At 48.7% G+C, this 12,258-nt stretch overlaps 1 protein-coding gene across 5 annotated transcripts in view; it reads right to left on the bottom strand.

Annotated features, from left to right (window-relative positions):
* The window catches only part of LOC149307867 (pleckstrin homology domain-containing family G member 5-like), a 62,391-nt gene that overhangs the window by 9,490 nt on the left and 40,643 nt on the right, over positions 1 to 12,258 (bottom strand). For all 5 annotated transcript variants that reach the window (XM_089534544.1, XM_089534545.1, XM_089534548.1 and 2 more), the window contains 12 exons: positions 12,067 to 12,196; positions 11,838 to 11,940; positions 11,250 to 11,310; positions 10,583 to 10,674; positions 10,061 to 10,197; positions 9,314 to 9,480; positions 3,706 to 3,897; positions 2,860 to 3,033; positions 2,163 to 2,258; positions 1,333 to 1,383; positions 616 to 765; positions 45 to 155 (listed from right to left, as the gene is read on the bottom strand). In XM_089534544.1, coding sequence (XP_089390670.1) covers positions 45 to 155; positions 616 to 765; positions 1,333 to 1,383; positions 2,163 to 2,258; positions 2,860 to 3,033; positions 3,706 to 3,897; positions 9,314 to 9,480; positions 10,061 to 10,197; positions 10,583 to 10,674; positions 11,250 to 11,310; positions 11,838 to 11,940; positions 12,067 to 12,196 — 1,464 coding nt within the window. The remainder of the gene's footprint in view (positions 1 to 44; positions 156 to 615; positions 766 to 1,332; positions 1,384 to 2,162; positions 2,259 to 2,859; positions 3,034 to 3,705; positions 3,898 to 9,313; positions 9,481 to 10,060; positions 10,198 to 10,582; positions 10,675 to 11,249; positions 11,311 to 11,837; positions 11,941 to 12,066; positions 12,197 to 12,258) is intronic.

Raw genomic sequence — 12,258 nt, 5'->3', positions numbered from 1 at the left:
TACCAGGATGATCAGGGACCGAAATGCCACCAGGATTGCCCTACCGTGACGTAGACGCGGAAGAGGTCGTTGTCCCGCAGCAGATTCCGCATGTACTCCATGCACCCTTCTTCCTCCATGCAGTAGCGGATGTACGGCTTGAAGTGGGAGCCGAACTGAAAGGGAAAGATGGGAAATTAAGGAGGAATCCAGCAGGAGCAGAGGGATGGATGCTGAGAGGCAGGCGGATGAGAGAAACTCCTGGGTCTCCGAAGGCTGGTGGCCAGACAAAGGCACCTTCCTCCTCTGTCCAAGAAGGAAGCACAATGCCACTTTGCAAAGTCAATAAGGGACATTTTCTAGTGATGTTTAAAAAGATAAAGAGCATTTTTATGGATTTAAGGGGGCTGTTCTGCAAGGCTTATGCCCTTGCCTTATTACTCCCAAGGGTATTTTAAAATAAAAGGATAGACAAGTATCTGAGAAGTAACTAATGAGGTAAAGTAATGTGATGAAATACTCTTGAAACTGTAAGATCTCTCTGCATATTGAAACTTGGCAAGGAGTGATAATTACTTTCCAAGCACTGGTACCCAGTCCCCCCAGTTGGTACAGTACTGTCCCCATCACACCCACCATCTTGAAGCCCTTGAAGAAGTCGGTGGGATCCAGCAAGGTCCTTGTGGCTCGGATTTTGTCCAAAATGGGGGCCATGACGCTCCTCCAAAGCACTCGATGGAGCTGGATGATCTCCTGGATGTTGCTGAAAAGGCGCTCGGATTCCACCTGCGAGGGAGGCACAAGACCCCCCAAAAAAGAGGAGGAAATTTTTAGAAGACAAAATCCAAAGCCAGCATAGTCTAATAATACCCCCCGTCCCCTCCCTGCCTTCTTATTTATACTGTGCCTCAGACACTAATCCTAATATGACATATAAAGTAGCGAAACGTGCATCGCCAACAGATGACAACTTGTTCCCTCGGAAGCCCTGGCTTTCCAGCACCCAAGCTGGCACTTTCTCTTTCTGACTCTGTGCGGTTCAACCCTCAGCATCCTTTTTCCAACACGGAAAAAACTGCAAAATTGCATCTGCCAGAAAGTGATAAACTGAAACCAGGCTCACTTCCTCTAGAAAAGGAGGGAAAGGACATTGAGAGAGAAAGAGCAAGCGGCTTGCAAGAGCCGACAAAAGGCGTACAGGAAAACGCAGCGACAGACCAAGACTGTGGGCAGAAATGAGACAACATGCACCCTTGTGAGGAAGGCTGACACATGTCTTCTCAAGGGTGGCATCCTCTCAGCCCTTTGGCAGATTCCCAGGGAAGAGCTTTTAAAAACCGACAGGGTCCTTACCTCACACAGGAGCCCCGATTCCTGCAAGTTCAAAAGGCAGCACAGGAAGAGCTGAGGATTGAGAGAGAGACAGAGAAAGAGAAAAGGGGTCATTGCACTGCTGAGATATGGTTCGCACAAGTACTTTATCTTAACCATTTATTACAATGTTTCTATCTTGCAGCTTGCAAGGAAATCGGTTTAACCAATTTAAAACTGCAAATAAACAAATAGTTAAAAAGCAGGCTAGAAACAGAAGCAGACTGACTGACTGAGTAATATTCTACTTCCAGCCCCAGCAGCCAAAGATGCACATTACACCACTCAAGTCCTTAGAAAAAGCTATTCTGGAGTTACTATAACTCCCAGAATCCCCAAGTCAGTGTGACCATGCTGGCCAGGGGTGTCCCAGTCCATTTTTCCCAAGCTCTGCTCCATCTTCTGCCTCCATGTTTCCTTTTGGAGATTCCTGAGTTGTTTCTGTGTCATGAAAGATTGCCTGCAGTCAGCCATGGACAAAGCAGGGCCAAGCTTGCTTTCATGCCCTCCAAACCATCCTTTCCTGTTCCTGGGTAAACTGTCTTCCCAGGGAGCATCTATTCCCCCTTTTAAAAAGTTGCAGGGGTCCACGGTTCCTCTTAGTATCCAAAAATACCTGTTTTTCAAAACCAGAAGGACCTCTCTGGCCACTTCTTGGGGCCTTTTTGGCCACCTGTGATGTCCCCAGAGGTTCTCCAGGGTAGACATTTGGGACCTGGACTGAACCCAATTGCTCTCCCCTGTCTCATATGGAAGTACTATGGCCAGTGGCAATGGATTTCCCAAAGGAAAAAGGGAGGAATGAGACTCACATCTGTAATGACTTTCAGCTTCTTGATGTAGGATGCCTCCGTGTGCAAAAGCTCCCAGATTGCCTCTTGTTGGTGGCATTGCCGACGCGTCAAAGTCTGGAGGGAAATCAGGGTGGAAGTTGGATGGATGGAGAAAAGAAGAGGAGACGAGTTACTTTTCTCAGGCTCCAGCCTTCCCCCTGCCCTCAGACTTCAAAACCTGGTCACACAACTGAACTCCAATTTGGTCTAAACTTTGGGGGGGGGGGATTCCCTTTTGGGGCTGCAAACTCCCCACCATTCCCGGCTGTAGTCAATGGCCCCCCAAAAGTAACTTTTCCCATTTCAGCTGCCTCTCTGGAGCTGAGTGGCTGTCTTTAGGATTCCCAGGCAAAAGACCTTGCTCCAGCATTTTGTTCTTATAGTAGCTACGCAAGACCACTCTCTCAACCTCTGGGGAAAGCAACAAATTCTGAACAAATTGTGCCAGGAAAACGCCATGATAGGTTAGTGTTGGCATAAGTTGGGAACAACTTGAAGGCACGCAACAAAAACAATACAAGAAGAGGAACCTAGTCCTTCCAAAATAGCTCCAGCAACCTGTACAGCTCTAAGTCCTAAAACATGGAGCAGATTCACGGTTGCACTGAAAGAGAAGCCTCCTCTTCCCCACTGGATGGCATCCCTGTCAGTATCCAATGCCCACATCCCTGCCCACCTCTGTGCCTTCGATGATCTCCTGCCAGCTGTCTTCCAGGCAGAGGTTGGCATCATCATCCTCTTCTTCCTCCCAGGAATCCTGGTCAAAGTGCAGCTGCTGTGGAAACTTGGGGAGGCCAAAGAGGCTGTAGCTGTGTAGTTTGCTCTCCAGTTGCTCCATCTTGTCCATCTCCTGGAAGAAAACAAAGGAAATGGCTGAGAAAGGAGCCCCCAAGGGATGCCCAGGCCCTTTCGCATTGCACGATGAGCCCACTTTAACTGACGCAGTAACGTGTATTATTATTTTTTTGCATTTGTTTCGCTCAATAAAGGTATCCCTGTTTTTTTGGATGTTATATGTTACTGTATTTCCTACATGGCCAATATGGGCACCCCTGGAAATGTAAAACCATGTATATGTAGACTTGAAATGCACTGACCCTGAAAGGTGTTAATAAAAAGCCATGTTTTAGGTTGGAACTGGTAAGAAATCAGCATGGGTTCCAGTTGGATCGCTAAGGGGGGCATTGCAGAATCGGGGTATCAAAGTCCTTGTCCCATGACCTCCCACAGTTTGTAACCTCTCTGGTGAGACACAAACAAACCCCTCCATTGCACAGGTATGTGTATATATATATATGTATGTGTGTGTGTGTATGTATATATATATATACATACATACATACATACACACACACACACACAGAGATCCACTCCTTCAAGTACTGGGTCCCAAGCCATTTAGAACTTCTAATGTCATCTGTCTCTTGGATGGAGATCTCCCTGCCACTGTACACTGGAGCTCAAAGCAACCCTTGAGGAAGCCAAGGCTTTGGGGAGAGGAGCAGAGAAGCCCTCCACTTACCCGGGCAAAGGGTCCGGCACTGTTTCCCGACCCAAAGAACCCGCTGAAGCGGCTGGCTGCCCGATTCTTCCAGGTGTCAACGCCATTGCTAGCCAAGGAAAGATTTACAGGATGCAAGGATGGAGAGTCCTGGCTGGGGATGTTGGAGTCACCCAGAAACTCATTCATGTTCTTCCTCTGTCTTCCAGGCACCTATAAGGGAAGAGAGGAGAGGAATGAGTCTGGGGGAAGACGGAAGGACTAGGAACTGGTTGGGATGGAGACACCCCCCAAAAAAACCCAGCAGAGAGGACCTTGAGGAGAAAAGAGAGCTGCAGAAGAGAACACAGGAACATGGCTCCGCTTCTTGCAGGCTGATGGCAGCTGCCTGGCCTGAGGTGGGCAGAGAAGCCCAACTCTTCCTTGAGCCCTTCAGCTAATCTTCTTCTTGCTCTATTCTAAGCCCAAGGAGGCGTCCAGTTCTCGACCCCCCACCGGAGCTGCCCAAGACTTCCCACTTTGCAGCTGCTCCTTCCTGCAAACCCACTGCTGAAGCAGAGCCAGAATTTGGAGGAAGATGGCAAGATGCCCCAATGCCTTCCACTTCCAAAACGCCAGCTCAAGGCATCCCAGAACTTCTCATTGGAGCAACCATTTCGAATCCTTGGTCAAAGGGCTGCACTTATTCCCCTACCAAACCCAAGGCTTACCCCAACAGCAAGGGCCCCTGGGATTAGGACCTTGGAGCTGCAGCTCCAGCGCCTTCAGAAGAAGTCTGCAATGCAGCTCTTCTCCAGCTCTGTCCAGACTTTGCAAGGGTCAGTCGGAAGCTTTATAAGGCTCAGTCGGAGGTTAAATTACTCAGCTGCAGACCCTCCTTGCTGCATCAAACCTCAGACTGGCAGCCTGTTCTCACTCTCACACATACACATACACACACAGGCTTCCTCCATCCTCTCTGGGGCCCACGGAGCAGCCAGGACAAACACTGGACCCCTGGACTCCCTCCCAGCCCTGGTGACAGGTTGCCTGCCCTTTGGGGCAGCAAGTGACGGAGAGACAATGCCCCACAAGGGAACCAAGGCCTCTCTCAGCCTTTGGCAGGAGCCTTGCTCGGTCCTCTCCCCTCCATTGTTTGGGAGTCATGGGAACAAGGGCTGTCTATCTGTCCGTCCGTTAGAGCGTCGGGTGACCAAATTATCATGGCGTGAAGCAGCCTCGGTGGCTCAGAGGCAGATCTGTTTGCAGCCACAGACACAAACACACCATCTGTAGCACTATGATTCCACGTTAACTACCATGGCAACAGCCTATGCCAGCCCTGAAGTTTTCAGACCGAAATCCGAGACGTAAAGACAGACCTGGGGGTGTCGTTAAGTGTTATGCATTTGCACAAAAACCCACTGGGTACTGTTGCCCAAGTCACGCTCTCTCAGCCTCAGAGGATGGCACTGGCAAGCCCTCCCTGAAGAATGTGAAGTCGAAGGCTTTCATGGCCAGCATCCATGGTTTTTTTTTTTGTGGGTTTTTCGGGCTCAATGGCTTCCCTGTGCATCCTGACATGGTAATGGTTGGCATGGTCCAGAACTTTGGTGTTCTCAAACAGTATTTTATGCCCAGGATGGTTTGTGGCATGTTCTGCTACTGCTGGACTAGCCAGAAAAATCATTGAAATCCACAAACACCTGAACAATTTCAACCGAAAAGAAGAAACAATTAAAGTGAACAAAATTTGGCTCCCAGTCCTGAAGAATAGCAAAATAAGGACTCAGCAAATGCAAATGGGAAACCATTCAGTCAGGGGCTTTCCCAGCAGATCATGATCACCAATTAACAGACATTAATCCTCTTTTGCATTAGCCTCCCAGCCTGAGGCCAGCCATCAGCACAGAACAAGACACATGCAAACCACTCCTGTATATACTGCTCACACAGTATATATAGACCCACTTTTTCCAGGCAAAGCATTCTCTGAAGATGCCAGCCACAGATGCTGCTGGCGAAACGTCAGGAAGAAAATTTTTTTTCTAGAACATGGCCACAGAGCCCGAAAAACCCACAAAAAACCCTCCCTGAAGAAACTTGCCAATCCTGAACACAAACACACTGCAGACAGCACTGTCCTTTTAGAGACCAGCTTTGCTCCATTTTATCCCTTTGGGTTCTTCTCTGACCAGTTAGAGCCAAACTCACACTAGGCTGCTGTGCAGCCTGACTTTCTTGTATGAGACTGTCTGCCACATTGCCACATCGAAGGCCTCCACCTCCCGGATCCTGTAGTTGTGTTGGTTTCCTTTGGTGGGGAGGATGCAACCTGGATCTCTCTCTTTCCTTGGGCCACGGCTCTCCTCCAGGCATCACCCCCGTCTCCTGGAGGATCCCAGCATTTGCCCACTGGGAACTATACATCTGGATCCTGGAAGCAACCAGCCCAGGGACTACTGCCAGCTGGCCAGCCCCGCATGGCGCTCTCCTGGGTGCGTTGTCTGGCAGATGTTGGAAGTGGGTCAGGTAGGAGCCCACAGGAGTCTTGTTGGGTGAGGGCACATGCCAGGTCTTCCTCCTGGAGCTCAGGTGTGGCATCGCTCCTGGCCTGAACAGAGAGAGCCACCTGGCACAGATGGCTACCTGTGCAAGGCCACATTAAAGGGCAAAGAAGTCCCTCTTTCTGAGAGCCATTCCACAAACCACTGGCAAGCATTCAGCAACTTCAAAACCAGAGTCTAACTGGCTGGAATGAAAGAGGAAGGAAGGACTAGCAATGGAAAGGCAGGCAGGTAGCAAAAATACAAAGGTGTCCATTTTGAAACTGGCCAAAAATAAGGACTGGACTCAGATCCAGAGGCTCTGCAGATTTTTCTTCCTCGGTTGGCAGAAGCTGGGTGGATCCAGGTTTGACTCTCACCTTTGATACCTGCCTCTTGGCACAAAGGTTGGCACACCTGCCGCAGTTCCTGTTTATCATGGGAAGCCTGAACTGTGGCTCCCAGAGAGCACACCTGCCACCTGTCCTGAGTTAGTGGGGAAAGTCCCCATGAATCCTCTGCAGTCGCACTTTGGAAGTGTTGGGAAATGAGTCCCCTCCAAAGCAGCCCACCCTTTGCAGGCAGTGGAGCAATTCTCAAACAGTTAAGGCCAGCAGATTAACCACAGAGTAATCAGCGCATAATTCACTTATGGAATTTGAAACCCAGAGGCATTGCTTAGAGGGCTTCCCACACACACAACCGTGCCAATCCTGATTCAGCATGAAATGGGAAGCTGGGGTTAAGATGGAGGAGGAATCCTGCCACACCTTTAATAATAATAATAATAATAATAATAATAATAACAACAACAACAACAACAACATTTATTTGTGTTTCCCCGCCTCTCCCGATGGATCGAAGTGGGGTTACAGACTACTAAAATCAGAATACATACAACAATCTTCATCCGGGGCAAGGGAAGAATATCGTTGTCAGACAGGCAGATTGGTTAGCACTCCTCGGGAGGGAAAGCTTGGTGAAAGAGCACAGTTTTAAGTCTCTTTTTAAATGTTTCCAAGGGGGTCGTGAAATGGAGCTAGTCAGGAAGACTATTCCACAACCTCAGGGCCATTATTGTAAAGGCCTTTTGAGATGAGCAAACATATTTGGAAGATGGTGTTTCCAACAGATTCTTCCCAGATGTTCGGAGTGTGCGGGGCGGATTATATGGGGAGATGTGGCCCCTCAAGTAACTCAGGCCCAAGCCATGTAGGGCTTTATAGGTGATAACCAACACCTTGTATTGTGCCCAGAAGTGAATGGGCAGCCAGTGAAGATCTTTCAGCTTAGGTGTTATATGGTCAAACCTAGATGTACCGGTGACCAGTCTGGCTGCCATATTTTGTACTAACTGAAGCTTCTGGGCTTAGTACAAGGGTAGATCCATGTAGAGCACATTACAGAAATCTAAGTGAGAGGTTACCAGAGCATGTACCACTGTTTCAAGGTCCCTTTGGCCCAGGTAGGGTCGCAGCTGGCGTATCAACCGAAGTTGATAGCAAGCACTTCTGACCATCGCATCTACTTGAGATGTCAACTGCAGGGATGGGTCCAGAAGTGCTCTTAAACTGCGAACTTCGTCCTTTAGGGGAAGTGTGACCCCATTCAGGACAGGTGGATAAATTTCCTTCCCTGGGCCTGGGGAACCTATCACCAGTACTTCCGTTTTCTCTGGATTCAGGCTGAGTTTGTTTTCCCTCATCCAGCCCATTACCGACTTCAGGCAAGCATTCAGAGGAGAGACGGCATCCTTAGTCACTGCATCAGTCAGAGACACAGAGAAGCATATTTGGGTGTCATCTGATAACCCCACACCCCATGCCTCCGGATGATCTCTCCCAGCGGTTTCATGTAAATGTTAAACAAAGTGGGGGACAAAATAGCTCCCTGAGGGATGCCAGATGTCAGCTCCCTCTTGGAGGAGCAAGTGTACCCCAACTGCACCATCTGGAATCTGCCCGAGAGATAGGATCGGAACCACTGAAGCGCAGTGCCCCCGATACCTAATTCCCTCAGGCGTTCCAGAACGACATGGTCAATGGTATTGAAAGCCACTGAGATGTCCAAGATGTCTTTATGACATCTTGTTTGTTTCAGCATGACCTTTTGGGGGTATTAATCCATTTCTTCATTTGCGTCTGCAGTTAGTCTCCAAGGGGATGCTGGAGAAGATTGCCTCTGAGGGTTCCTTCCATGTCTGTGATTCTATGATTCCTTTTGGGTCCCTTCCATAAAGCCTAAAGGGTGCCCTGGGTGCAAGGCACACAGACCCATCCTCAGGGCTCCAGATATGTTCTGTCTCTTTCATTTCTCCTTTCTGGTCCCTTCAGCCTACTTTGGCTCAGTCCCACCATGTGATCCGATAAGCCCCACACCTCCTGGGGCTGTCCTCCCTCTGACCTGATCCCATTAAGGCTCCTGTCCAGGTCGCTCGCCTCTGTGATAACAGCATTGTCGCCAGCGCACAAAGGACATGCATCCCTCGTCCCATGGATAAGTCCATAGCTGATCAGCCGTGGCTCTTAGTGGCTCCCAAGTCTGTGGGAAAGTGGTCTTTGAAAAGGAAACCCATTATTTCAATGGCTGTAATCTAGATGGGACTATTGGCTCCAAGCCATAGTTTCCATCTCTTGCATACATTAATAGTCATTACTGCTGTTGTTGCTGCATGCCTCCAAGCCATCTGCAACATATGGCAACCCTAAGGGCTTTCTTGGCAATTTTCTTCTGAGGAGGTTTGCCATTGCCATTATCTGAGGCTGAGAAACTATGACTTGTCTGGGTAAAAATAAAAATCAGTTCCAGTCCTGGAATGGCCCTGTTGTTGCTGGGTGCCTTCAAGTCATTTCCAACGTAAAGGAACTGGGGAGCCTTGCTGGGGACAGTGGAAGAGTGACACTGTAGTCCTTGCTAACCCAAATCTTCCACTCTGCAAGGACATCCTGACACACTAGTCAAGGCGCATTTAGTCACCATTCCACTTATTTTAGGGGTCCCATTTCAGGACCCCGCTCCATTTCCTGAACCCCAACCATCTTAGAAGTCATCACTTTCTGAACTAGGGCCAACTCGCCCGCAAAACACCACCACCATCTATTTACCAGGATGTCGGTATTCTCCCTCCGGAAGGAGACCTGTTCCAGCCGGTCCAGAGAAGGGGTGCAGGGGAAGGACGGGGGTCCGATGCCCGGGGGCCGCAGGATGGGCAGGCTGAGCGACCTGAAGTCCTTCACGGCCTGCTCCACTTTCAGCTCATCCCCTGGTTTGGCTGCAAGGAAGAGCAGAAATCATGATATAGCTCAGACCCCAGGGAAACCATTCCCAAACAGACCTGGCTGGGGGCAACTTTCCATTCTTTGCATGTAGGGCTTGGAAAAATATCCCCCACCCCCCCCACCCCAAGAATATGGGAGACCTTTAGTCTTAAAAAAGGAACTGTTTCTAAATAGGAATCTCAAAAATGGAATTCTTCCAAACTCTGGTGGCCAACTCGAGTGAGGGATTCTGGGAAGATGTAGTTCCCTCAAAAAAAGTAACTTTCTCAAGCTGCAGCTGGCATTTCTTGGTGCATCTGTCCTGTCCTGAGAAGCTTTACAAACGTAACCTTCCAACAACTCTTATGGAGAAATGTTTGAGGTCAACCAGATTCCTTACCAACTGAGATTCCAAACTAAATCTTAAGTTTAAACACTCTTACATATATATAAATTAAAATGATGTTAAGGTACCATTATTTCCTTTCTTTAAATTTAAAAATGCCTGGCTTTATAGCAGCTCATTTATGTGCAACTTCTCAGCTGGACTCAAATCTTTGCCCAAAGAAGGGGTACATCCACACAGCCGCCTACCTTTGACCCTCAGGTAGTGCCCCCCAAAGCGGTACGCCTCGAAGTTGAGCGAAAGCGGGGTGTTGGACTGGTCCAAGTAAATGTCCACTTTGGCCAAGTCAATGCCTTTCCTCTCAAACACTGGGAGCAGCACTTCACTGGGTTGAGAGAAGAGAGAAAAGGAAGGAAAAAAGCAGGGAAGATCAAGACAGGACTCCCATAGATATGTGGGATCAGGTGGGCAAGGCTGCTGCACATAGCACAATCTCCAGGGCCACATTTTGCCAGGAGACTCCCAAACTACAGGCTGGGTCTGTACCAACAAGGGACCAAGGCTGGTTAAACATGCATGGAGAACATGGACACCCTGCATTCAGCAAATCTGAACTCATCCACTCGGGTGCATTAATGCGCATCAGGCAAGGAGCCTTTTGGATTACAATGCTGGGCGACTCTGGGAGTTATAGTCCCCCCCAAAGAAACTTTTCCAAAGTCTGATTGAAGCACCGGTGTCTACCAAGCCTATGCACACACATGCCTTACCCCAGGGACTTCTTCTTCATGGCCGGCACGATCTCTGTCTCAACGTCCACGTTAAAATCAAACTTCAAGGTGAAGCATTCCTTGCTGGGATCCTGCAAGAGAAACACAGGTTTGTGGGCATTTTAAAATAAATTGTTCCTGGGTGCCAGTTTTCCCCAGTCACAAGGACATGTCCATCCTGACACTCAGACTGTGATGAAAATGGTTTGCTTTTTTTAAAGGAGGAAGTCAATACTGAACAATAAATACATTTGCACATATCAGCATCCAAGCAATGTTTTTTTTCCTTTCATTATCCTTATCCTGCCAGCTACCAGGAAATACCTGAATTAAAAAGAAGGAAAATTCCTAGCGCAATTCTCAAAGCTTATGAAAGAATTGTTTAAAAAATGCAACTGATTTGGGATTGCAAAAGATACCTAGCTTGGAGGGGGTGGGGGGTGGGGGGTGGGGGGTGGGATTTTTGTTCTGCAGTAACTTGCAAAAGGCAAAGGGCTAGAAATGGCATGGTTCAGTGATTAAACTGGATGTGTCCAATTTTTATTTTTTGGTCAAAAGCTGAGCCTGGGGGGTCCATTTAGGCATGCAACTATTACTTTTAAATGTCTTGCCAGGAGGGCCATTGAGAGAAAGGAAGATGTGGGGAATGAGCACCCAGCCTCCTTACATCGGTGTGTCTCCTCCTGGCTTTCTTCTTGGGAAGCTTCAGCGCTGAGCTTTTCCTGTCTCTGGAAAGACAGACAAACAGTCAGATGGGGGCTAAAAGGAGAATATTCCACAGCCCACTTATAAATCCCTGCAATTTAGCCAACCCTCCCATTATGGCTCTTGGGGGGAAAGGCAGGAGACATTTCCTCCTTAATAATCCAGCCAAGAAAGATCCACTCCCAGATGGTGCAAATATGCAACTAAAACTGATATTTTTTGGTCTTTCCTTTTTGCTCTATCCCACTTGTTTTGCTTTTTTTGTTCCATCTACTGAGATGCAGACCCCAGGAACTGATCTGACAGTGAGTCTGAAAAACCTTCCCTACCTTTGATTTACATGGTTTTGCAAAAGTGTACACCTGAATAGTGAATCACCCAGTAAATCATGTGCATGGTTCACATCTGGGCAATGCTATGGTTGATGGAGGAGGGGAAAGTACGGTCCCCTGCATTCAGAAAACTAGCTTCTCAGGGAGTAGGCTTCGCTGAAACCTTCTCACCTGAAGCACTAGTTTCCTACCTGAGAGGAGTTATCTTCCATACTCACCCTTTCCCATCGATCAGACCTTCCTCCTCCTCATCCATGTCTGAGGCAGGGCTGGTCCGTGGTGGACACGACCGAGTGGAGACATTTCGTGCCAGGATCGAACCTGAAAAGTGGAAGCATTCAGGTCACCAGAGAGCATCAAGAGTCCCTGCTCTCCAAGATAGGATGCAATGCCCTTGCTGTGTAACCACCATCACCACCATCGTCCCCAGTCCCTGGCATCCCTCACCTTGCGGAGGCAGGTCGAAGCGGATGTGGCGGTCAAAGTGCATGGCACTGTGGAAGCGTCCGTCGCACTCCTCACACAAGTGCAAAGGGGCTGCGTTGTTCAGCTGTTGGCACTCGGCGTGGTGGCATACCTGGGGAGAAAGACAATGGAGGAGAGAAGGAGAGGAACACAGAAAGTCACCAGTTTGTCTCA

The sequence above is a fragment of the Sceloporus occidentalis genome, unplaced genomic scaffold (assembly GCF_023333645.1).
Source record: "Sceloporus occidentalis isolate IW3139 unplaced genomic scaffold, rSceOcc1.0.p SCAF_8, whole genome shotgun sequence".
Lineage (NCBI taxonomy): Eukaryota > Metazoa > Chordata > Lepidosauria > Squamata > Phrynosomatidae > Sceloporus > Sceloporus occidentalis.
The sequence above is the reverse complement of the archived record's forward strand: the minus strand, read 5'-3'. Positions and strand labels throughout refer to the sequence as shown.